This window comes from Rhincodon typus, chromosome 4, assembly GCF_021869965.1.
Source record: "Rhincodon typus isolate 14 chromosome 4, sRhiTyp1.1, whole genome shotgun sequence".
In the NCBI taxonomy this organism is placed as follows: domain Eukaryota; kingdom Metazoa; phylum Chordata; class Chondrichthyes; order Orectolobiformes; family Rhincodontidae; genus Rhincodon; species Rhincodon typus.
Window position 1 is genome coordinate 106,705,785 of NC_063335.1, and position 27,609 is coordinate 106,733,393.

At 41.6% G+C, this 27,609-nt stretch overlaps 1 protein-coding gene across 9 annotated transcripts in view; it reads left to right on the forward strand.

Moving 5' to 3' along the window:
- The window catches only part of LOC109916843 (receptor-type tyrosine-protein phosphatase mu), a 786,238-nt gene that overhangs the window by 731,473 nt on the left and 27,156 nt on the right, over positions 1-27,609 (forward strand). For all 9 annotated transcript variants that reach the window (XM_048595836.1, XM_048595838.1, XM_048595837.1 and 6 more), the window contains 6 exons: positions 70-167; positions 15,087-15,203; positions 16,217-16,371; positions 19,367-19,502; positions 22,351-22,500; positions 24,151-24,324. In XM_048595836.1, coding sequence (XP_048451793.1) covers positions 70-167; positions 15,087-15,203; positions 16,217-16,371; positions 19,367-19,502; positions 22,351-22,500; positions 24,151-24,324 — 830 coding nt within the window. The remainder of the gene's footprint in view (positions 1-69; positions 168-15,086; positions 15,204-16,216; positions 16,372-19,366; positions 19,503-22,350; positions 22,501-24,150; positions 24,325-27,609) is intronic.

Sequence of the window (27,609 nt, forward strand, 5' to 3'; positions counted from 1 at the left end):
AAGCGTCTGCCTCGATGGATCATTTTTTTGTCACGTAGTTAAGTTTTAAATCCTTTTGTCTGTGTGCAGGACCGATGCAAGAAACTGTCTACGATTTTTGGAGGATGATCTGGCAAGAAAATTCAGCCACCATCGTCATGGTGACAAACTTGGTGGAAGTTGGAAGAGTGAGTATATCCTACAGAGGTTGCATTTCCCTTTAGCTTTACAAGCGTTCGACAGAGACATTTATATCGAGCTGTTGCTTCTAGGTGTTTCAGTCTTGTTCCTGTCTCTCCCAGACTGTGGCATGGTTCCAGGAGTTATTCCTCCATTTCAAGAAGGAACTGTTTCTTCTTTCCTGAGCATGGATTATGAGTGTTTGAGCACACAATCCATTGTTCTCGAGTCCGATCCACTTAGCTGTCACATGTGCAGGAGGCATTGAGTTGGAAACGGAAGGAGGGATTCTGCATAAAAATATACTGTACTGGAGAGACTCAGCAGATCTAGCAGCATCCACAGATATTTAGAGCTTATTGTTTCAAGTTCAGTTCATCAGAGCTGAAGCCCTAACTGGGCAGTTAGTTGTTAGTATTTCTACCAGTTTGGGCTGAATCAAAAAGAAAGATATAATTAGTTTATTCTTCCATGGGATGTAACCATCACCAGCAAGGTCAGCCCATGAACCTATTGGCTTGTCTAGACCATTTCAGACGGCAATTAGAATCAATCACACCTGATGGGCCTGACGTCGCATGTAGGCCAGACAAGGTAAAACATTCAGTCCCAAAAGACATTAATGGGCCAGATGGGTTTTTACAGCAATCAATGATATTTTCAAACTATCATTACCAAGACAAGATTTCAGTTCAACATTTATTAATTGACTTTAAATTTCACCACCTTCTGAGCTGATTCAAACCCCTGATCTCAGAAGATCAGTCTGGCCCTCTGAGTTATTAGTGAAAAACATTATCTTTATGCCACTGCCTCCTCTGAATTTATATTTCACCTTTCACAATCACAGGACTTCCCAGAGCACTTTGTAGTCAAATAAATACTTTTTCAATGTAGAAAATGTAACAGCCAGTTTTCACCTGGCTAACTCCCATAAACAGAAATTCAATAATGACCAGACAATCTATTTTTGAAAACTGTTGATTGAAGTATTTAGCAGGACATCAGGGATACCTCCATTTTTCAAGACAGTGCCATTGATTAATTGATTGGTTTATTGTTGTCACTTGTACTGAGATACAGTGAAAAGTATTGTTTTGTGTGCTATACAGGCAGATAATACCATACAAAATACATCAGGGTAGAGCAGAGTGCAGAATACAGTGGTACAGCCGCCGAGAAGGTGCAGAGAGAAAGATCAGAATTAACATTTGAGAGGTCCAAGAACAGCAGGGAAGAAGCTGTTACTGAATCTATTCATACATTTTTTCGAACTTTTATATCTTCTGCCTGATGGAAGAGGGTGGAAGAGAGTATAACCGAGGTGGGAGGGGTCTTCGATTATATTGGTGCTTTCCCAAGACAGTAGGAAGTATAGACGAAGTCAATGGATGGGAGGCTGGTATGTGTGATGGACTGGTCAATGTTCATGACTCTCTGTAATTTCTTGCAGTCTTGGGAAGGGCAGTGACCATACCACGCTGTGATGCATCTAGATAGGATGCTTTCTATGGTGTATCTATAGAAATTGGTAAGAGTCCTTGTGGACATGCCAAATTTCCTTAGCCTCCTGAGGAAGTAGGAACGTTATTATGTTTTCTGGACCATTACGTCAACATAGGTAGACCAGGACAGATTATTGGTGATCATCAATCCCAGGAGCTTTGCACTCTTGACCATCTCCTCCTCAGCTCCATTGATGCAAACAATGGCCATCTCCTTCATTTTGATAACATTGATGGAGAGATTGTTGTCTTTAAACCATGCCACTAAGTTCCTAATCTCTTTCCTATATTCTGTCTCATCGTTGTTTGAGATCCAAGCTACAACGGTAGTGTCATCAGCAAACATCTTAGTATTAACATCTTATGTAAAACCTTTGGCAGTACAACAAAGGAGCTTCAGTCCTGACCTTTGGGCTCAAGTTCTCAAAAGGGGCTTGCACACCTGGAGTTGGGGTGTGCCATATCTCTACTTGCCGCAGAGCATCCCAAGTGATATCTTCACAGAGGTCAGTGTTCATAGCCACATGATGCCAGAACACCCTGCAAATTCTTCCTGCTGGAATTTTATAGCCAACAAGAGATGCCAATTTTTAATTCCAAAGGCCTCAAAGGTCTAGACAGTTTGAGAGAATTTCCCTCAGAGAAGGAGTTGAATATTTGTGGGGTGGTGTTTACACCTGTTCACCATATGTTCAGAAGAGCCATGGGTAAAAAGCAGAAAATGACACTTACACTAGCTTGCTGCGTCTTCAGAGACCATTTTTGGCTCATCAAAAAATAACTCATCTGAAGTAGAATTATTTAAGTCAGGATGTAATTTGACGAATCTCAATTTCAATCTGGTGCAGATGTAAAATTAACTTGCACATGCATCTATTTAGTTACTTGGTAACATTATGATTTCTATTTATTAAAGGTGGCAGTGGTAATGTTTTTCTCCCTATTTGATAATTTGTTAGTAAGTAATATATCTCAAAACTAATGGACAAATCTTGGGTAAACCAATATGACATGGTCCAAGGATGAACTGTTTGGTTTTGATGAAGTTGTAGATCTAGATCCAGGGACTTTTTTAAGTATTCATTAACACGGGGAGAATAGACCAGGTGAACCTTTTGTTGACAGAGATGTGAGTTGTTGTTTTAGAATGTTGAGATTGTCTCAACTGCCATGGTTGTATTTATCAGAGCTGTCAAAATGGGAGCAGAGTTTTCTGAGCAGGTTGTTGGGTATGGAGTGCTTTGAAGCGTGAGATGAAACATCTCAAAAAAATAGATCTCCATTTTCAGATTTATATTCATGGAGCATCAACTCGACAGACAAAATCCTCAAAGAAGAGCTATGTATATTTAATAAGGTTTACATATCATGATAGTGACATGCGCTCTCCTCAGTGCCCTATTCACTTATTTTTATTTAGTTTCTGGTTTGCAAGAAATGCACTTGTTAAAACATAGCTTTGTAACACTCAATGATCAAGCTTATCGATCAAATCTTAACACCACAGTGAGGAAAAAAAGGCAACTACAAGGGCAGTTCAAAAACTAGCAACATCTTTCCTATGAGACAAATCTTAGCTGTTTTCCATCTAGATTGTGTCTGTGAGTTAATATCCCTCTCTCCGAGCCCACCTGTACTCCCTAATCAATTTTTAGATATTACTAATGGAGCAATGTTCTGGTTTGAGATTCCCAAAGGTGGGTGTGCACCTTCTATCAATGATTCAGGACATTCAGGAACTTCATGCTGGGATTTGGCGCATCTGTCATGCCTGTCATGTTCAAATTGTTGCTCATGAACATGGACACAGTTTCCTGGTTATATGCCACTTCTGAAGGATGGTTGTCTGAGAGATTTCCCTGAAACAGCTGCCCTGTCTATTGCTGCTGTTCAAGTCACACAGAAGCTTTGTTTTGGCTGTTTTCATATAATGAACCCACACGAGATGCCATAACCCATTTATCGAACAGCATATCACACAGCCGCTCACATCTGCCCCACTTGTGCTGGGACTAAAACCTCTGATAGACTGTTAACAAAGATCCATCTGCTGCCTCTGCCAACACTCCTATTACTGTGAACAGCAAAATCTCAAGTGGCAATTTTACTTAATGATTTTTCAATATGTTTAGCTGTAAAATATATTTGGTTTAATGGACAGCTCATCAGTAGCCTGCAGTTTGCTCAGATGGTGAAATGGCATATTTCAGCAACCTTAGAAAAGCTATCATCTTAGTATCCAGCAAATCATCCTTTTGTGTATCAGGCTCATTGTAGCCTGTGGTACCAGCTGCCTAAGAAATACTTATTAGAATTTTCTTTTTGGCACAATTCCTGAAGTATCTTTTCATACTGAGTGTATGCTGAACTGATAAATAATCTGTAACCATAAAACATAGGAGCAAGAGTAGGCCATTCAGCCCTTTAAGTCTGCTCTGTGATTCAATCAGATAATGGCCAATCTGAAAATCCACTTTCCTGCCTTTACCCTCATAACCCTTGACTCCCTTACTGATTAAACATAAATATCTGTCAGCCTTGAATACACTTAGTGACCCAGCCTTGACTGCCCTCTGTGGTAAAGAATTTCACAGATTTACTGCCCTCTCATTCCTTCTCAATCTCTGCCTGAAATGGATGATCCCATACTCTGGGATTATGTCCTCAGTTCCTAGACCATCCCACAAGGGGAGACAACTTACTGCATCTGCCTTGTCAAGTCCCCTAAGAATGTTATACATTTCCAAAAGGTCTCTTCTCATTCTCCAAAACTGCGATGAGTACAGGCCTGACCAATTCAATTTCGACTCATAAGACAGTCCCTCCATTTCTGTATAGTCTGTTATTAATGTAGATCCATTCCAAGGTTGCCACTCTTTTCCATGAACATACTGTCCATTGGCAATGCTACCTGGCCTGGTGGAACCCACTAGGATCACATTCACTGGTTTTCTTCAGTGGAAAGCAAGATTATGGAAATTAATGAATCATCTAAATCTGTCAATCTCACCCTGACTGTGTTCATTTAAAATTACCCCCATGGAGAATTACTTCCATCTGTATGCTGACAACTAGCGACTCTCTTTTTCTCCACTATCTCTTCAAAAAGCTTCACTGTGCCATCAGACTGGTTATCCATCATTCACACTTAGATAATCTATTTTCTCCTCTGACTAAACAAAGGAAAAACTGAAGCAATTATCAGTGACCCCCCCACCATAGATGTCACACCACCACTAATTGCATTTACTTCCCTAATTACCATCTCAGACTAAATAAAACTGTTGGTAGTCTTGATATCTTGTTTACTACTAAACTCTGCTTCTCACCATATGTCTACTTGCTATTTAGTACTTTAGCCCACCTTCTGATGAAATATTCATGAACATTACTTTCAGCTAGAATCAAATCAACCAAAACATTGTTGAATGGTGAAATAGGCTCCAAGGTCGAAAGACCGACTCCCGTTTCTGAGTCAAAGTCCTACATCCTGTGTCCCAATCATCCTCCATGTCTTGTGAATTTTAGTTCATAGAAAACTCTGCTGTTCACATCCTACACTTCCATATAGAGACAGTAAGAACTGCAGATGCTGGAGTCAGAGATAACACAGCGTGGAGCTGGAGGAACACAGCAGGCCTGGCAGCATCAGAGGAGCAAGAAAGTTGACGTTTTGGGTCAGTACCCTTCTTCAGAAAGAGGGGTCCCGACCCAAAACATCAACGTTCCTGCTCCTCTGATGCTGCCTTACCTGCTGTGTTCCTCCAGCTCAATACTACACTTCTATCTAGTCATGTTCTTTTCATCTCTTTTATCCTCAAAGATCTGCAGTGACTTTTCGTTCACAAAATCTTCAGATTTACTGTTTTAATACCTGTATTTAAATCACTCCACCATTTTCATTAACTTATTGCTCTAAACATTCTGAGGACCTACAAACCCTCCTCTGAATTTGATTGCTTGGACTCTGTAAGTCAGCAAAGGCCCTTTGGAGTGCAATCTAGGGACAAAATGTTCCCAACATAGAACTGTTTTGGGCTTTGGGTCTATATGCAGGTCTCTGTGAGCCATTTGTCCAACAGGGGATGGTGGGGGTAGACGCTGCAAGCAGGAAGAGGCAATCAGAACTCTGAATGTTGTAGGTGACTGACACCCCAACAGAAGAGTTGGGTACAACTGATGCAGGAGAGAGGATGAAAGGGCACAGCCAGATGTCGGTACTGTCTGAAGGTCTCTTGTATTGTCTCAAGTAGGTACGGTCATAGCTGTCAGGTTACCAGTGGTGAAGGGGCCAACCCATCCATGTAACCTCAGCCCCAGCCCTCTGATCCCCACAGTTCCTGGGGCAAAGATTAAAAAGAGTCCTGGCCGGCCCTGTTACTCACCAGGCTGAAATCTTGGGAAAGAGGAATACTTAATTGTTCTTAATAAGGCACCTACTTCTGTCAATCAGATCCCGCCTCAAGATCAGGATCAGCTCTGACAATGCCTTAAGCCTGCCTCCTTGTGATTGATAAAATGTGCGTCAAAATGAAATCTCGTAAGTTGGTAGCAAAACCATACCTTTGACACTGAATTACCAATCAAAAACTCAAGAGAGTTCCACAAATCAAAGATAATTTTGGGAGTGTCAGACTGCCACAGGCCCAACAGGAACCAAGGCATTTTTCTTACCCTGAATGCAGTATGGTATTCTCAGCCCATTAACCAATCTCATCTGACAATTCCTGGTTACAGCAGTGACGTTAAAAATACTGGACATCTGATGTTTTTCTTAGTATTTGAAGATAGCTCATCAATTGATGGAAATGACAGAACAGAATTCCGTACATTCCAACAGATTTAAAGCTGCAGGGAAACCATTATTATTTTCCTTTCATTAAATTAATAAGAGCCAGCAAAGAATCCGAATGAATTATCTGTGTGGTGTGAAATCTCAATGTTAAAACCTCGGATATTAGTTTAGTGGGTAAGTGCATGCTTTGTGAGGCACTTTTAACATTAAACCTTTCAGAATTTCAAAAATCCTTTCAGTCAGTGTGGAGCTTGAAAGCAAGAAAAATAATGCATAAATCTCAATTGCTATGTCTTTGTCCACAATTTTATTGGAGGCATTAAGCCATGGCCTCAGATCTTGGTAGATATGATGGTCACTGGAATTGCTATGTATTTAGAAAGAAATATTAGCACATTCAATACGATAAGGTAGGGGAATAGTTAAAAGGAAATAAAATTGTGTCAATCTGTTGTCAATTGTGCTGTGAGAGCAAGTGCTCAATTATTACAGAAGGAGCACTGAAATTGGAGAGGACGGACAAACATTTAGTCCCAGTATCCACCATAGAGTCATAGAGATGTACAGCATGCAAACAGACCCTTCAGTCCAACTCGTCCATGCCAACCAGATATCCTAAATTAATCTGGTCCCATTTGCCAGCATTTGACCCGTATCCCTCTGAACCCTTCCTATTCATATACCCATCCAGGTGCCTTTTCAATGTTGTAATTGTATCAGCCTCAACCACATCCTCTGACAGCTCATTCCATACACGCACCACCCTCTGCGTGAAGAAGTTGCCCCGTAGATCCCTTTGAAATCTTTCCCCTCTCACCTTAAACCTATGCCCTCTAATTTTGGACTCCCCTATCCTGGAAAAAAAGACCTTGGCTACTCATACCATCCATGCCGTTCCTGATTTTATAAACTTCTGTCCAAACACGAGCAAGGCAACTGGGGTCCAGAGTTGAGAATGACCACCCCTGAAATCAAAGCCATATTTAACTGAGTGCAGCATCAAGGAGCCCTCTCAAAATTTGAATCAGGCAAATATTCTGCAGTAATTAGAATCACCCCGAAGCACAAAGGCACATAGTGCGGTTGTTAAGGATCAATTATCTTAACTCCAGGACATCTTGGCAGGAAATCCTCAGGTAGATATTTTCCTAATCAACCTATTCAGACAGATGTTATTGCACATCTCTGGAGCAGTTGGGACTTGGACACAGATCTCCTGGCCTCAGTGGTAGGGACACTACCACTACACTACAAGAGCCCTAAGTTCCTCAGGGCAGTGTCCTAGGCTAACCATCTTCAGCTGCTTTACCCATGTTCTTCCCTCTATCATGCGGTCAGAAGTGGGAATGTTCACACGAAGAGAAAAGCTTCATGAATCTCACCAAAACTGACAATTCTTGGAGAAATTCAGCACCTCTGCCTCTGAATACACTATATTTATCTATCTGTTGTGAGAAGTGTCAATCATGTGATGGGAAAAGTTTACCTTGACTTATAAATTACCTTTTCCTTGTGTTTATCACTTGATGATCTGTGCATTTTCCAAGAGTGAGGGGGTTGTAGTCACACGCTGTAATTGAAAAGCTAATACATCCACCGCCACAGTAGTCAAATTGCCTCTTTGTGGTCTGTAATTTCTGTGGTTACCTGACAGATTTTAAAATATTAACCTGTCACTCCTTTTGATGATCTTTTTTACCTGCGCTGCCTTTCCAGAATATTCTGACTTGATGAGAACAGATGTCAAACAGCTTCCTTTTTACCAGAGAGCACTGTTACATTTTTTTACATTTTTTAAATTGGAAGATTGTATTTTCTTTTCACTCCACTTAGAACATACTTCTATTACTGCTGTAGGTTGAATGGTGACTGATGGACAAATCGTCCAATTATGGAGCAAGATAATTAGAAGTAACATGAAAGTGCCCAACCTTCAGCAGCAAACTATGAGCAACATCAAAGTCACTTAGGGAACCGTATAATAGAACAACAGTTTTAATTTTGTATTTTCATGGCTGTAATTTGTTTAAAAATTAAAGTTTAATAGCCTAATTAATGAAGGAGCCTTATTGGCTGGATCAGTGAAAGCAACATTCTAATGACACGCTAATGAAATCCTTGCTGGTAATCAATACGCTCTTGGCAATTTGCTGTTTTTAAATAGCATCTGCCTGGTGAAGAGCTTTTTGATTGCTGTGTTGGCAGCAGTGTATCAGCCTGCAGGGCTTATAAGGGGCAAGTGCATTGAATTGAGATTTAAACCTTGTAGGTAATAAAGAGAGGTACCTTATCACTCTTTCTCAGTCACTGTTTATTGTTCCATTTTATGCTCAAGAGTGATTGATTAGAGTGTTGTTTGCAGTACTTGGAGAGTTTAAGCAGCACTTTGTCCACTATTCCTATAGTAATTATCTTGTTTTGCCAGTTGAAATAATTAATGGGGAAATCAGCTAATAATAAACTCCCCTCATTTATTATGTTGAGCATGACATTGTCATTGAGACTAATAAAACACAGAAGAGGCTCTTTAGCACATGGAACCTGCCCTCACCTATCTACACTAGTCCATTATTCCAGCACTTGGACCAGAACCTTCAAAACCCATCCGGTTCACTAATGTCCTTCACGGAAGGAAATCTGCCATCCTCAAATGATCTGGCCTACAAATGACTCCAGACCCACAACAATGTGGTCAACTCTCAGCTACCCTCTGAAATGGCCCAGCAAGTCACTCTGCTGTATCAATTGCTATGAAGTCTCAACGAAGAAATGAAACCAGACAGACCACCTGGCCATCAACCTAGGTACCAGAAAAGACAACGGCAGAAACAGTCCTGTTGACACTGCAAAGTCCTCCTTCCTAACATCTGGGGACTAGTAGCAAAATTGGGAGAGCTGTCTCACAGACTAGTCGAGCAACAGTCCAACATAGTTATAATCATGGAATTATGCATGACATACAATGTGCCAGACACCACCCTGTCCATGTCCTGTCCCACCGGCAGAACAGACTCAGCAGAAGTGGCAGCACAGTGATTATACACTCAGGAGGGATTATGCCCTAGGAGTCCTCAACATTGACTCTGGATCCCATGAAGTCTCATGGCTTCAGGTTAAACATGGGCAAGGAAGCCTCCTGCTGATTACCATGTACTGTCCTCCCTTAACTGAAGCATCAGTACTCCTCCATGTTGAACAACACTTGGTGCAAGCACTGAGGGTGGCAAAGTCGCAAAATGTGCTCTGGGTGGGGGATTTCAATGTCCACCACCAAGAATGACTTAGCAGCAACATCGATACTGGGTCGAGCTGGTCAGGTCCTAAAGGACATAGCTGCTAGACTGTGTCTGCGGGAGGCGGTGAGGGAACCAACAAGAGGGAAAAACATACTTGACCTCATCCTTACCAATCTGCCGACTGCAGATGCATTTGTCCATGGCAGTATCGGTAATAATGATTATAACACAGTTTTTGTGAAGACAAAGTCCTGCCTTCACATTGTGAATATCGTCCATCACATTATGTGGCACGATCACCGGGCTAAATGGGACAGACTTCGCACAGATCTAGCAACACAAGACTGGGCATCCATGAGGCGCTGTGGGCGATCAACAGCAACAGAATTGTACTGCAGCACAATTTATAACCTCACGGCCCGCATATCCCCCACTGAATCATTACCAACAAGCTAGGGGATCAACCCTGGCTCAATGGAGAGTGCAGGAGGGAATGCCAGGAGCAGCACCAGGCATACTTGAAGATGAGGTGTCAACCTGGTGAAGTCACCAAACAGGACTACTTGCACGCCAAACAACATAAGCAGCAAGTGATAGACAGAGCTAAGTGACCCAACAACCAATAGATCAGATCTAATCTTTGCAGTCCTGCCACATCCAGTTGTGAATGGTGGTGGACAATTAAACAACTCACTGGAGGATCCACATATATCCCCATCCTCAATAATGGAAGACCCCAGCACATCAATGCAACACATAAGACTGAAGCTTTCGCAGAAATCTTCAGCCAGAAGTGCTGAGTGATGAACAATCCTGACCTCCTCCAATGGTCCCCAGCATTACAGTCTTCAGCCACTTTGATTCACTCCACATGATATCAAGAAACGGTTGGAAACACTGGATACTGCAAAGCCTATTGGCCCTGAGAGCAATCTGGCAATAGTACTGGAGACTTGTGCTCCAGAATTTGCCACTCCCCTAGCTAAGCTGTTCCACCACTGTTATAGCACTGGCATCGACTCGACAATGTGGAAAATTGCTGAGGTGTGTCCTTTCTACAAAAAGCAGGACCAATCCAACCCGGCCAATTTCCGTCCCACCAGTCTATTGTCGATCATCAGTAAAGTGATGGAAGACGTCATTAACAGAGCTATCAAGCAGCACCTGCTCAGCAATAACCTGCTCAGTGACACCCAGTTTGGGTTCTACCAGGGCCACTCAGCTTCTGACCTCATTACAGCCTTGGTTCAAACATGGACAAAAGAGCTAAATTTCAGAGGTGAGGTGAGAGTGAGAGCCCTTGACATCAAGGCTGCATTTGACAAAGTGTGACATCAAGGACGCCTTGGGTGTCAGGGTATCAGGTGTCAAAATCTCCATTGGTTGGGGTCATACCTGACACATAGGAAGGTGGTCATGATTGTTGAAGGTCAGTCATTGCAAATCCAGGACAAGCTGTTGTAATGTGTGCAGCTGTAGTGCACAGTGTACACTGTTCATTTATAACAGACTCATATTTAAATCTTTATAACCCTTTAAAACACAGGACTAACTTCAAAAATGGAATCACCAAAGCAAGAGGGAGAGTCTTACACACTTGCTTTAATATTAATGCATTTGATTTGGGCAGCTTTGGTATTTGTTTACCTTTGCTTAGATGAATAACCTCCATCACAGGTGGAGCCCAGAAAGGTCCAGTATTAGCAAAACAGCCAACAGCGTTTCATGCAAATATGTAGTAGCACTCAATCAGCAGTGATTGTCCAAAGGTTATCTTCCAATCTATTTCTATCTTATTTCCTGACTTCTCAGATGCTGTTTCTTAAGTTTGGCTTCAGTCGCTGATATATTCTCCATTTGTCAATTTTTTATGCCTTCTTTTCCAGCAGCTCATCTCTTCACCTCTAGGTCTTCCGGTTTCCCTTTCCGTTCTCTCATTACACTTTTTCTATTGTCTTGTACTTGTATCACTTCTGCCAGACTGCTCTATTTCTTCAAAAACAGGTGTGGAATGTTGGAAATTTAAAATAAAATCAGAAAATGCTGGGGAAGAAACTTTGGAAGGTTCGGAAGCATCTGTGGTTACACTTCAGGCTTATGACTGTGAGAGTGAGAAAAATTAGAGATGTAATCATGGGTTTTGAACAAAGGTTAGTTAGGATAAGGATAAAAGGAATGTTTGTAGAACGGAAGATAAGGGAGACTGAATTGCACAAAAGTTAGTCCTCCAGGGACAAAGGGAATGGGGATGGGACAAGAAAAGAAGGAACTGTACCTAGACAAGGTGAGCTATTGACTGACAAGAAAGGAAAACAAATTGAGCATAGCACAATGGCTGAATGGTTAGCACTGCCTTACAGCACCACGGACCTGGGTTTGATTCCAGCTTTGGGTCACTGTGTGGAATTTGCATGTTCTCCCTATGGCGGCATGGGTTTCCTCCAGGTGCTTTAGTTTCCTCCCACAATCCAAAGGTGTGTGTGCCATGCTAAATTGCCCAGTAGTGTTCAGGGATGTGAAAGCCATGGGAAATGGGGAGTTATGGGGATCAAGTGGGGGATGGATCTGGGTGGGATGTTCTTGGGAGAGTCAGTGCAGACATGATGGGCCAAATGGACTCTTTCTGCACTGGAGGGATTCTATGATTCTACAATTCTAATCTGTCTCTGCAGGAGTTCCACAGAGTAGTGTCCTAGGCCCAACCATCTTCAGCTGCTTCGTAAATGACCTTCCCTCCATCTTCAGGTCAGAAGTGGGAATGTTCGCTAATAATTGAATGGTCATCACTATTTGCAACTCCTCAGACACTGAAGTAGTCCATGTTCAAATGCAATGAGATATGGACAATATCCAGGCTTGACAAATGGCAAGTTATATTTTTGCCACACAAGTACCAGGCAATGACCATCTCCAATAAGAGACAATCTAACCACTGCCCTTTGACACTCAATGGTGTTACCATCACTGAATCTCCCACTATCAATATCCTGGGGAAGGGGGGTTACCATTGACAAGAAAATCAAATCTGCTTGCTATATAAATAGTGGCTACCTGAACAGGACAGAGGCCAGGAGTACTGTGGCGCACAACTCACCTCCTGACTCCCCCAAAGCCTGTCAACCATCTACAAGACACAAGTCAGGAGTGTGATGAAATACTCCCTACATGCCTGGATGAGTACAATTCCAACAACACTCAAGAGGTTTGACACCATCCAGGACAAAGCAGCCCACTTGATTAGCACCACATCCAGGAATATCCACTTCCTCCACTACCAATGCTCAATAGTAGCAGTTTGCACTATCTACAAGATGCACTGTAGAAATTCACCAAAGATCCTTACACAGCAGTTTGCAAAGCCACAACCACTTCCATATTGAAGGATAAGGAGAGCAAATGCATGGAAATGCCACCACCTGCAAGTTTCCCTCCAAAGCACTCACTATCCTGACTTGGAAGTATATTGCCGTTCCTTCACTGTCACTGGGTCAATGTCCTAGAATTCCCTCCCCAAGGGATTGTGGATCTACCTACAACATGTGGACTGCAGCGGTTCAAGAAGGCAGCTCACCACCACCGTCTCAAGGTAATTAGAGATGAGCAATAAATGCTGACCCAGAAAGAAACACCCATGTCACACAAGCAAATAAAAATAATGTGACACACATGTCCACCTTTTCGAAGGTCTGTGTCTACCTTCTTCTTTCTTGACTAAAGCGAGCAGGCATCAAAAGATCATGATCATTGCATATCCCAATGTGTCTATGTTCCATGTGTCTATATTTACCATGTTGACCAGACCAATGTAAACCTTCAGTGGCTGAGCATCTATCCAAGAAAAGCTGAGGGGATATGATGATCAGAAGGGTTAAAGGGAACCTCATTAGAAGTCAACCATGCCATCTTATTCTGTTAAAGTCAGGTTGCTGTCGAACCCACTTTCTGCAGTGAACTTCTGCATACAAAGCATGACTCTAACCTACTGTTACAGCTGTACTCCACCAGGAAACTAGGCATTGTTTAAGTTAATAGTTCCAAAAGAGTTACTGTTTTTGATTTATTGAGCTCCATCCATTCTGATAATATCACATGCAGCCTTTGGGTGGGATTAGTGAGCTCCACACTAGACTTCATAGAATCCTGAGTAATGATGCTTTAATTGTAATGTGTTTGTTGTTCTCGCTATCATGCAATAAACCATCTTGTTAACAAAGAATATTGCTTTCTCCTGTAAAGTGATCTATCCTCTGCCACTGATCATTAAAAACAGGACCTGATACTGTATTGACAAAAGAGGATTTGTATTGATGGTAGCGAAATGCCTCAAACAACCCTTCCACCTACCAGAGGTGGCAGATACCATGAGGTGCCAGCAGTAACAATCAGGGTAATACGACACCAGATACCACGATGCTAAAAAGCCGATGGCATAAGAAAACCAAACTCAGTAGTAGGGAGCTTAATGCTTCCGTGGGTGCCTGAAATGAAGGAATGACAGAGTCGAGATGGGTTTCATTTTAAAACTCCATGTCGATTACACCTAACCAAGCCTGAAGGGTTTAGCAGAAGTTCGTGAGCTATTCTGAAGATCATGGCCTTTCAGTGAAATTGAGAACAGCTTTTGACTTACACCAGGGCTGAAATGTATACCTTCTTAATACCTTACAGTAAAACAATTCATTAAAAGCATACCTTTTGCTAATAAGATTCATGCACTCCTGGGTACGCTATTTAGAATTGATTCTTCTCACAGAGTACAAGGGGTGGTGCTGGCTTTGCTGAGATCTTTAGCTTTGCATTTACTTCAAGAAGGAAGGAGAGGAATGATGTAAGAAACTCGACCCAATCTAATGTGGCAATTGAATGCATTATAGGTCAATAATGAGAACTTAAAATGCCAACAATTTAAATCTCAGAAAACTGCCAATTCCAGACCATTGAAGCTCAGTGAAGTTCACAGGAATATTAATATACAGATCAATGCTTCCATCTGAATAATGTCAGGATTCTGCACATTAGGAGAAGGATGCATTTTCTGTTCAGGTGCAAGATTCACTGCAAATACTCTGAACTGCAATGTTTTTGACCGTTGTTTTTGTGGAAAGTTTGCAGGATAAAGTACAATTTCACAAATCTATCAAAGTAGCAACTCAAACCAGTGAAGAGATAAATTTCTGCTGCAATAGATCAAGACTCAGGAGATTTCCAGGTAATGGATAAAATCATCTCCTAAGGCCATATCTGCATTAACAAAGGAAGCTGAATCAGTGACAATTTTGAGCTTTCTTTTTAAATTTCTGAAGACAAATTCACTTTCTTCATCTGTGTGGAATATAAAAAGAGGAAAAATCTGCAATCTCAGGTAATTTTAATATTGCTCTCTGCTAACAGGTGAAGTGCTGCAAGTATTGGCCTGATGACAGTGAAATTTACGGAGACATTAAAGTAACACTTATTGAGACAGAGCTGCTGGCTGAATATGTGATAAGGACATTTGCAGTAGAGAAGGTAAACCTTTTGAATGTACAAATTTGGAATAAAGGACTGTATTGATCTCAAACTGATGGCTGGAAAAATCTTTCAGTGAAATCTACACATGGTCACATTGTATTTGCTTCTTTCTTTGTCCCAATCCAAACGCATCTTGTCTGGGCAATTTCCACTGCTTCTAAGCAATAGCTTAAAAAGGATTAAGTAATTACATTACAATTTGAAGGGTCAAGATTTGTTAAATGATGTGCACTAATTATTGTCAGAGTAGTAACAAAAATAGAAATTGCTGGAAAAGCTCAACAGGTCTGGCAGCATCTGTAAAAAGAAATCAGAGTTAACATTTTGGGTCCGGTGACCCTTCCTCAGAGGAACCTGAAACATTAACTCTGACTTCTCTTCACAGATGCTGCCAGACCTGCTGAGATTTTCCAGCAACTTCTGTTTTCATTTCTGATTTACAGAATCTGCAGTTCTTTCAGTTTTCATTTAGTATCAGAGTGGTGTTTGAATCTTTATCACTTTATCAAAATTATTTCTTTCCAAGTACAGATTTGTAGTTCTTCTGAAGGCAAATGGAACTTTTCCTCCTTTATAGTTCTAGAAAATAATGCAAAGCAAAATTGCTACATTGACGTGGTTGACACATGGTGTGAATTCCCAATGCAATTCCTGTTATCTCAATGTGAATTCCTAGTATCTCGGTGTGAATTCAATACAAATCCCTGTTATCGCAATGTAAATGCCTCACCTCTCTGTTTGTATCCTTGCCACCAGTAAACAAATCCTCACTATCTTAGTCCTGTTATCTCAATGTGAACTTCTGTCTCGTAACTGCAATGTTTCTTACACCAGAATCTAATTGTAATTTGACTTCATTTCAAATGATGTGAACTTTGCTCCTGAATTAGGAAGGCTCTTCCTCCTTATCCATTATATTTATATTTTACCTCCTACTTGATATTGTTTCCCCTAGATTTAATTACACATTTCTGTAAGTAGCAAATTCAACTTTTTTCACCTTATAACAGAGAGGAGCTCATGAGATTCGAGAGATTAGACAGCTCCACTTCACTGGATGGCCAGACCATGGTGTTCCATACCATGCTACCGGACTACTGGGCTTTGTGCGACGAGTAAAGACAAAAAATCCAGCGGGTGCTGGCCCGATCGTGGTGCATTGCAGGTAGGTCAGCTGCTATAGCTCAATTCGATGAGAGTTAGACTGACAATCTAATAGGTGTCTGGTTCAGTCCTGGATTTTGGCAGAATACACAGCTTGATTCCACTTCAGTCCATGTTTAAGGACTGCTGTAGCATTGAGGTAGTATCCCTGCCTCTGAGTCAGAAGTTTCAAGTGTGATAATCCTTGAGAATACAGCCCCAGTATTGGTTTTCTCACCAAAACAGCTAGTCTGTAGTAAGGAAATCTCACAATGGGCCCTACAATAAGTTCTGGAAGCAATGGTTTCAGTTATATACCACAGCACATGGGATCCAAAATTGATTGACAGGCAGGAAGTAGAGGGTGTAGGAGTGACCTCGGTCTCTGAGGCAAGAAGACTCTGAAGACATTGGGAATTCATCAGGAACAGCAGTATATTCGAGTGGTAATTGATTACAGCAAGGAGAGGAGCTCCAAATCTTCACACAGGACAATCAATCTCACTCTACAGAATACCCGTGCAACTCTATTTTATGCTTTCTTACATTGTAATTATGTAATACTACAAACTGTTAGTATGCAATTGATTATCTCAAGTCTATAAGTCAATTAACTAAGCGGTAACTACATCAAGCCTGTAAATCAATTGACCAGGCTGTCAGTTACATCAGGTTTGTAAAATTAATTACATCAAATTCATAGTTCAATTAACTAGGCATGTAGATTACATCAGAGATAGTAGGATTACATCAAATCGTTGCATATCTACTTGTCAGATTCAAACACGCGGTTCCCATTCGCTTATGTGGTCACTGGCTTATCATGTAATCTTTGCCCTTGAATTTCCTGTGGTCTGTTAATATTCTGCCCTGCTTACTCATATCGGTTAGCAATTTCCAAGGCTTCTGTGGTCTGGGTGGCATGTCTTTAGTAATGCAGGGTCAATCGCATTAAAATTTCCTATTCTATGATTTTTGTGAGACACTATATCATAAGCCTCTTTACTTCTGTACTAAGGGTCCTCTTTACCAACCCACCCACAAGCACTTTCTATTACCACTATCACGTTCTCATTCATTCATAACTTTACTAACCACTCAATAACGAACTATGTTTACTATTACCGCATTTCATTCATTCATTCCTAAACCCACGATCTTGCAATACATTTCACGATTAAAGGTAAACTAAATTAAAACATCCCTTCCACCCCATTACTGCCTTTTCACAGTTTTAACCCTTCCCGGCCCCATGCTGCTAGCACAGTCCAGACCTGTGTCTACATCAGAGGCTATCCCTGAGTATGTATTAATTTTATAATCTATTCAAAACAATACCATCCCAGCTGTCATGTCACCCGAAACAATGAAAGATTACAATATTAATCAGCCCTCAGCATCTGCTTCCCAGAACTTAAATAGCTTGCGGGACATCAAACAGGTCTTTGAAATGAAGTTCTGAGGAAGAATCACTGGACCCGAAATGTTAACCTCTGCTTTTTCCTTCAGAGATGCTGACAGACCTGCTGTGCTTTTCCAGCAACTTTGTTTTTGATTTACAGCATCCGCAGTTCTTTCGGTTTTTATTCGAACATGTTTTTCTCCCTTTAAGAAAGTTACTATCAAAATAGTGCTTCCGTGAAATTGAATGAATGAATGAATGAGTAAACAGTCAATAGTGAAATCTCGAGACCCAGCTGTGGTCATCAGTCTGCTACACTTTCTGCTGTTATTAAGTGCATATATGATTCCCAATACGGTCAAATCATGTAGGCTTGATATTCTTTCTGGTATTCTCTAACTTTTAAAAAAAATAAAAGGACCCACACTCCTCATTCCCCTACTTTAAGGGTGATGGTTGAGGGGTATTTCTCTGACTGGATGTCTGTTTCCAGTGGGGCTTTGCAAGGCCTGGTGCCGGGGCCCTTGCTGTTTGTGGTGTACCTGAATGATTTGGACTTAAATTTAGGGGGTATGATCAAGAAGTTCATCGATGACACGAAAATTGGTCAAGTGGTACGTTATTTTGTTAACTCGTGGATGTCATTGGCTGAGCCAGCACTTATTGCCCATTCCTAGCTGTCCTTGAGAAGGAGTCGCCTTCTTGAACCACAGCCATTCCAATGCTGTGGGTAGCCCCACAATACCATATGGGAGGGAATTCCATGATTTGGATCCTGCAACACTACAGGAAAAGCAATATATTTCCAAATCAAGATGGTGGTTGGCTTCGAGGGGATCTTGCAGATGGTGATGTTCCCATGTATCTGCTGCCCTTGTCCTTCAAAACAGAATTGGAATATTCTAGAGACCGAGCAGATTTGCCTGCTACGACTAACATTGCTGAAAAGATTAATGTAAAAATAAAATACTATGGGCACTGGAGATCTGAAATAAAGGCAAAGATTGCTGGAGAAACTCACTAGGTTGGCAGTATGTATGGAGAGGGAAACCAAGTCAACATTTTGAGTCCCATGACTCTTCTTCAGAACAGATGCCAAACCTATGGCATTTCTCTAGCGCTTTCTGTTTTTAATCACTGAACAGATTATCTGATCTATATCATATTTCTTATTTTTGGGGTCTTCCCACGTGCCAACTGCCCCACTCCCCCTTTCCTATGTTATAACTACATTTCAAAAGTACTTAATTAGTAAAGCACTGTACAATGTCCTGAGGTAATGAAAGGCGCTGTATAAGTGCAAGATTCTTTTATTCTACATGATTGATGTGAGGCGATTGTACAGATTTAATTTTCGCAAGAAACAGCTCAAGTTGAGAAGAGAATAATGCATTGATAAATTGTACCCATCTGACAATGTCCAGATTAATGAAGACCATTAACAGTTCTGGGATGATTTAGTTTGTCATAAACTGCATTCATTCTATAGGCATTACAGTGTCTAAAAAGAAGTAAGAACTGGTAATTCTAACACATTTAGAATATGAACTGTTTGAGTGTTTCTGACAGGCTGGGAACAGTGAGCTCATATTAATTTTCTCTCTCTGCCTTTCAGTGCTGGAGCAGGAAGAACAGGCTGCTTTATGGTTATTGACATCATGTTGGACATGGCAGAGAGAGAAGGGGTTGTCGATATCTACAACTGTGTCAGAGAACTCCGCTCACGTAGGGTCAACATGGTCCAGACAGAGGTATTAAATCCACAGGATCCTTTCAAAACTTAACCTCCACCTACATTGTTCATGCATCATGTTTAATCATTCACAGAATGGGGGTGTCATTGGCTAAACCAGCATTTCTTGTCCATCCCTATCACTAGAGAAAAAAGTACTTGGGACTGTTATGGAGCTGAATCCCCTGGACCTGATGATATATTGAAGGAAGTAGTTACAATGACAGTAGATGTACTGGTAGTAATCTTCCAAAAATTATTACATTCTGGAAAGGTCCCAGAGAATTAGAAAACTGCCAATGTAATACCTTTATTCAAAAACGGAAGGAGTCAGAGAAAACAGATAACTACAGGACAGTCACTTAAATCTGTCATTGGGGGAAGGTTAGACTCTATTGTAAAGGATGTAATAGCAGAGCAGTTAGAAATACATAACATGATCAAACAGAGTCAGCATGGCTTTATGAAGGGGAAATATGCCTGACAAATTTATTAGAGTTCTTTGAGGATCCTACAGGCAGGATAAACAAAGGGGAATTAGTAGATGTGAGATATTTTGCTTTATAATACGCATTTGATAAGGTACTGCAATTAAGGCTACTTAATAAGATAAGACCCTGTTGTTTTGGATGTAGTATATGAGAAAGGATAGAAGATTGACTAACTAATAGAAGACAGAGATCGGCGATAAAGTACATTTTCAGGATGGCAACCTGAAACTAATGAAGTGCCATGGGCATCAGTGCTGGGACCACAATTATTTAAAACATATATTAGTGCCTTGGATAACAGAAGTGAAGGCTTGTTGCCAAGTTTGCAGATGACACAAAAATAGGTGGGAAGGCAAGTAGTGAGGATGACAAAGAGTCTGCAGAGGGACGTGGACAGGTTGAGAGACTGAATGAAGACTTGGTAGATGGGATATAATGTGGGAAAATTTGAGGGTATACACTTTGGCAGGAAGGATGGAAGAGCTAGATATTATTTAAATGGGGAAATATTGCAGAAAACTCCAGCACAGAGGGATTTGAGAGTCCTCTTGAGAAGACTTATTATGTTGATACCTTTTTTGAGGGATTTGCTTATGAGGAGAGGTTGAGTAAGTTGGGCTTTAACTTATTGCAGTTAAGAAATGAGAGGTGATCTTATTGAAATATATGAGATACTTAGTGGGCTTGACAGAGCAGATGCAGGGAAGTTGTTTCTCCTTGTGGGAGATTCTAGGACCAGACAGCAGACTCTCATTTCTGAAGAAGGGTCTAGACCCAAAACGTCAACTTTCCTGCTCCTCTGATGCTGCTTGGCCTGCTGTGTTCAGCCAGCTCTACACCGTGTTATCTCAGACTCTCAAAGGAACATGTCACTGAATTAAGACAGAGACAAGGAGGAATTTCTTCTTCTCAGAGGGGTGTAAATCTGTGGAATTCTTTACTACTGAGAGGCCAGGTCATTAAGTATATTCAAGACTGAGATAGGCAGATTTTTTGTAAGGGAATCAGGGTTATGGGTCAAAGGCAGAAAAGTGGAGTTGAGAATTATCAAAATCAACCATGATTTCATTGTATAAAGGTGTGGACTCAATGGGTTGAATGGTTTACCTCTGCTCCTGTATTTCATGGTCCTACATTTATCATAAACAATTGAATAATTTAGCAGCAATGAAGGAATAGAGAGGCATGGTGTTGAGGTACAACTGGGTGCCATCAGATGTTATTGTTGTAGGGCAACATGCAAGTGAGAAATAGGAGGGGGCAAGGACAGATCCTTGGGGAACACAAGGTAGTGGTGCAGAAACAAGAAGAGAAGCCATTGCAATTGACTGTCTAGTGATGGTAAGATGGTTAAGAATGGAACCACACAGTTCCACCCAGCTTGATAACAGTGGAGAGGCATTGGAGGAATATGTGAGTACGGTGTAACTAGGGGCTGCAGACATGTTAGGAAGGACTAAGATGATAAGTTTACCTGTGTCACAGTTTTAGATTTTGATGAGAGGTATATCAATACTGTGGCAAGGGGCAGAAACCTGATCAGAGAGATTCAGGCAAGGAGCTCTGTGAAAAATGGGAACAGAGTTGGGAAAACAATGTGTTTAAATTCTCTGGAAAGAAATGGGATGTTAGAGATAGGACGGTAGTTTGCAAGCATAGTAGGGTCTCTGTGGTAGCTAAAGATGGGCGCTAACAGTTTACATAAATTTGACGCTCGTACAAATGGGAATTGAGTTCATGATGGTAAGATTTTTGATTTGGTTTTGGTGGTGATATTAATGTTTGCAGTGAACTCAGGTCAAGCTGGACTACAGGAAGACAATCCTTGGCTCCTTATGACAGTAACACTGGAGAGACTGCATTTGCACTAGGGAGGAGAGAGGAGGGAAGCTTCAGACGCAACATTCCAGAATCTGTTCTGTAACAGCATTAGCAGTTTGAATTACTGCCAATCACGTTCTAATCATTAAGTTATAGAGCCACTTGAGTGAAATTGTTCTGCATGATTCCACAGCTGAGAAATGATGACTGTTTCCTTCAACAGGAAGGTGGAAGAGGCTGGGTCTGAAACTATGATTATTCAGCAGTCAAATAGTTAAAGAATGTGAAATTAGTATTGCAGTGAATGGATAATAAAAATCAGATGTAGTATGTTTGAGGATATTATTGTGCTGTAGTTTATCGCTTAGTGTACACTGTAACCATTCCAGATCATTTGCTGTGATATGAATTACACCTTACTCAGCAACAAATCATTAAACCTCATGTTCAGAAAATGCAGCTGTGAAGAGCGTTTTTGAATCATTAATTCCTGCACTTAAAATGATTCCACTTTGATTGAAAATTGCCTGCACTCTCTCTTCTCAAACTCAACAGGAGCAGTATGTGTTCATCCATGACGCTATCCTGGAGGCCTGTTTGTGTGGAGATACAGCAATTCCAGCCTCTCAGCTCAGGTCTGCATATTATGAGATGAACAAACTGGAGCCACAGACTAACTCCTCTCAAATAAAGGAGGAATATAGGGTAAGCAAAAGCATTTGCAAACAGTGAAAAAGTGTTTTATGTAAAAGCCAATTGCATCTTTTTTTTTACCTATTCATTTGTGGAATCCAAGCGACACAGGACTGGCCATCATTTACTGCCTAATCACCGCTCGGGAAGGTGGTGATGAGCCTTGAACAGTGCAGGCCATCTGGTGAAGGGGCCCCAACATCGCTGTTGGTAACGAGTTCCAAATCCAGTTAAACATGGGCTGAAACTCAAATCTGATCAAAACAAATCCACACCTTCAATGATGGCTGACTTTGCTTCACTTACCAAAAAGCCTTTTTTAGGGATGGGGGTGCAAGGAAACCCTCATTTGGGGATAGTGGTGAGGGAAGCTGTTGCTGATAGAGAATTGAGGTGATTTTAAAGCTCTAAAATCTCAGTTAATAGACCATTGGAGTATTTTTGCATCATATCACCAAGCCAGAGCAAGAACCAATTGACCTTGATTAAACAAGGTAAATCACAAATCTATTTAATTGTGATTCTTGGGGTGATCTATTAGAATCCAATGCACCATAACAGGTGACACTTTTATAACCAAAATGGGTGACACTTGTTCCAAGTCTCCTCACAATAAATCACAATCTCGTTCACGGCACTAATGGGCAAAGGAGCAGGGTCATGTGTCACATACCAGAGAGAATGCAAGTTCCAAAGTGAGGATAGTCTCCAGACTGGGGAGGCTAATGACAGGTATCACCATCGAGAAGGAATTGACTATCAAATTAGACCTGTGGATCTGATTTTTTTTTAAATTCATCAACGGATGTGGGGATCACTGGTTGCACTAGCATTTATTGTCCATCCCTAATTGCCCAGTGGATCTGGAGTCACGTGTAGGCCAGACAAGGTAAGGATAGCAGATTTCCTTCCCCTAGTGAACCAGATGGGTTTTTCCTGACAATCAACAATGATTTGATTGTCATCATTAGATTCTTATTTCCATATTATTATTGAATTCAAATTCCATCATTTGTCCATGGTGGGATTCAAACCCACGCCCCCAGAACATTTGCTGAGATCCTGGATTAACAGTCTAGCGATAATACCACTAGGCCATCGTCTCCCCTTTAATCCCTCTGATTTGATCAACTGGATCTATTCGATCACTAATCGAAATGGGAAGATCTTGAAGTTTTTGTTTGGATGAAATGGATCAGTCATGGATGGGCAGGTGAGGTGGGTGGGTATAGGGGAGGTGTTGGGTGAGCATCGGTAACCCTAGGACTCTCACACATATCTTTCAGTAAATGATTATTGGTGGGAAAAATGAATATAGAAAGGAAAGCTCAAAATAGAAAGTAGAAGGACTTTTAAAAAATAATTCTGTATGGCAGTAGCGGAGAAGTTAACAATTAGACAGGTTAACATGTGAGAGCCTGGATAAATACAGAGTTCAAATGCCATATTTGTGACATATCCCACCATAATGATTTGGTGTTATTTGTGAATTTAGTGCCCTGAAACATGAGACTTTACCTCTGAGAATTCACTCATTTGGATAGAGCCTGGAACAAGACAAACCATCAAACAAAGGAATAGGGTCAAAGAATAACAAGGGGCTCCTTTTGGACTATATTTGTGTCAAATTAAAAACATCCTTTTGTCATCTATCTTCATTAGACTCTTAACATGGTGACCCCAACCCTACGAGTGGAGGACTGCAGTATAGCACTTCTACCCCGAAACCATGAGAAGAATCGGTGCATGGATGTCCTTCCACCAGACAGATGCCTCCCATTCCTGATCACAATAGATGGTGAAAGTAGCAATTACATCAATGCTGCCCTAATGGATGTGAGTAGCTGTTGTTATTTCCAATAATGAGGTCTACAAGCAGCCTCAATATTTTCTACTTTCTATTTCCTGTTTGCTTTTTTTTCTTTGTTCTATATCTTCAATGTTTAATTGATCATTTTTCAGGTAATATATTAAATACATCTCACTCATGACATATAAAGGTTCAGTGGAGTATAAATTCAAACTTCTTGGCTACAAATGCTATGTTATTTAAACAATGTGGTCTGGTGGAAATTGTTGGCTTACCACAGGATGGCTATAGCTGAACCATGTAGGTCACACGCAATGATTTCAGTAAAAAAAATTGTGTTGCATACAATATAATTAAACATACCTCACGAGAATCTTCTATTGTTCAGTGTGAGCTTTAGTTGTCTTCCCTTGTCACCAAATTTTGCATTTGATGTATGGGTTTACCAGAGTCAACACATCTCAGTGTAGCTTCTTGGATTTTGTCTAGAGCTTGTTAGAAAGGGTCGCCCATTGAGATCGTACAGACCTGCCCCCACTTCCGGTCTGAACCACAGCTGGGAGCTACTGGTCCGGTCTCATAGTATGTCTTGTTGCAGCCGCTTTTCATTGGTTGGTCTTCCTCTGCCAGCATGTGGCAACTACTTTTTACTTTATTGTTTCATGGGATGTGGGTTTCCAGCATTTGATATCCAACACAGTGAAAAAACAAAAGTGAAATAAAGGCAAAATACTGTAGATGCTGAAAATCTGAAATAAACACTCTCTATGGAGAGAGAAATAGAGTTAATGTTTCAAGTTCAGTTCTTCAGTTCCGAAGATGAGACAAAAAATATTATCTCTGTTCCTGTCTCCACGGATCCTGACAGACTTGCTGAGTTACTCCAGCATGCCCTGTGTTATTTCCTAATTGATTGAATTTAAATTCTACTGGCTGCCATATCAGGAACAAAAATGTTTTTCAGACCACATCAGATCTGCCATGATCTTGCGGACAGTCTATGCGTGCTCAATGGACTGAATGGCCTGCTCCTGCTCCTGCTCCTGCTCCTAATTTGTACCTTTTTATGTACTTCCAGAGCATTAGCCTGGGCTAACCTGGCCCATTGTATCATTGGTGCAGTGACATTACCACTCCTGCACCCAACATCCCAACAATCGGAAAAGTTCATAAATTTTGCTTCCAATTTCCACCCCGCCCTCAATTTCACCTGGCCTATCTCTGACTCCTCCTTTCCCTTCCTCAACATTTCTGGTGATAAACTGGCCACTAATATCCACTATAAACCCACCGACTCTCACAGCTACCTGGACTATACATTCTCACACCCTGCGTCCTGTAAAGTCTCTATTCCATCCTCCCAGCTCCTCTGTCACTGTCGCATATGTTCCGATGAGGCCAACTTTGACAACGGAGCCTCCGAAATGGCCACCTTCTTCCTCAACTGAGGATTCCCCAGCGCCATTGTCGACAGGGTCCTCAACCCTAACCATCTCCCATACCTCCACCCTCACCTCCTCTCTTCCCTCCCCTACTATCCCACCAGTGTCCACATCCCAAAGATCATCAGCCACCATTCTACCACCTCCAGCAAGATGTCACCACCAGACACACATTTCCCTCCCCTCCCTTGTCCGCCTTCCACAGGGACCATTATCTCCACTTTTCCTTCATGCCCAACCCACCCCCCGACAGCTCCACTGCACCTTCCACTGCAACCACCGAAGGTATAACACCTGCCCATTTACCTCCTCCATCTCCAGTATCCAAGGGCCCAAACATACCTTCCAGATGAAGCGGCACTTCACCTGCACTTGCTACAATCTAGTCTACTGCATTGGCTGCTCACAATGTAATCTCCTCTACATCGGGGAAACGAAATGTAGACTGGGTGACTGCTTCACAGGACATCTACGTTCAGCCTGCAATAAAGACCCTGAGCTTCCACTTGCCTGCCCCTTTAACATACCTCACTGTTCCCTTGCCAACATCTCTGTCTCAGGCTTGTTGCAGTGTTCCAGCAAAGCTTGGCCCAAGCTGGAAGAACATTTTCCACTTGGGGACCCTGCAGCCTTCAGGACTCAATATCAGGTTCAATAATTTTAGGGCCTGAACTCTTTCATGTCTGAGCCCCCTACCCCACACACCAGGCCTTGTTATCACATAGTCTGCCATTACACACTACCTATTATTAGTCACTAACAGTCCCCATTAACAGCTATTCACTCTCCTGGCCAGATCGTTGTCCACTCCTTTGTCTGTCCAGCTGTTCTTCTCTCTCTTTGGGCTCTATCTCCATCTATCGTTTACTCCTGATCCCCTCCGCCCACCCTATCTTCTGCATATGAACCGACATTTTTCTAGCTAACGTCAGTTCTGAGGAAGGGTCACCAGACACGAAACGTTAACTCCGATTTCAGTTCGCAGATGCTGCCAGATCTGCTGAGCTTTTCCAGCAACTTCTGTTTTTGCTTCTGATTTACAGCGTCTGTAGTTCTTTCGGTTCTCGTCCCTAATTCTGATTGGTCAAGTTGACCGAATTAACTGCTCCTTCCTCCAGACATTGTTGCTAATTATACAGCGCTGTATGGTGGTGCTTTAGTTCAAGCAACCCACAAAGCACCTACTGAATTCAGTCTAGTTGCTTTGACTAGTCCTTGGTCATTGTGGGAGATGAACATCACATTATTGTGAAAGAAGAGGATAGAGGATCAATTGGAGGCATTTGCACAAACTCATTGGCTGGTAGGTTGTCAGCAGGAGTAAGACATGGATTATACAATTGTAATTCTTAAGCAGGAACATGTGCCAAATGGGGCAGCCACTTATCTGCTGGAGGGTAGAGACAAATAGAAAATCAGAAGCAGGGAGTGAATCAATTCAAGCTGATCTCACACATTTAGCACATTCAGGATTCGGTTGACAGGGTCTGTCAGTCCTCTTGGCCAACATCTAAAACGTGACATGTATAAAGTTGAGAAAACAGGAGGGAAAGATCATTGAGAAATGAGGAGGATTGTTCAATTTGTACATCCTGCCCAGCCTAGCCTGATGCTGTCCTCACTTCACATGCACACGCACAAATGCTCATAGACACACTCAAGCATTATCACTCATACACACCATCATACATACCATACACCAGGCACATATCATTGCAAACACATAGACCCATAGGGTCATACCCCCAGTAGATATCACTGGACTAGAACCAGGAAATGAGATAACAAGGTGTAGAGCTGGATGAACACAGCAGGCCAAGCAGCATCAGAGGAGCAGGAAGAGTTAGGGTTATGGTTAGGGTTATGGTT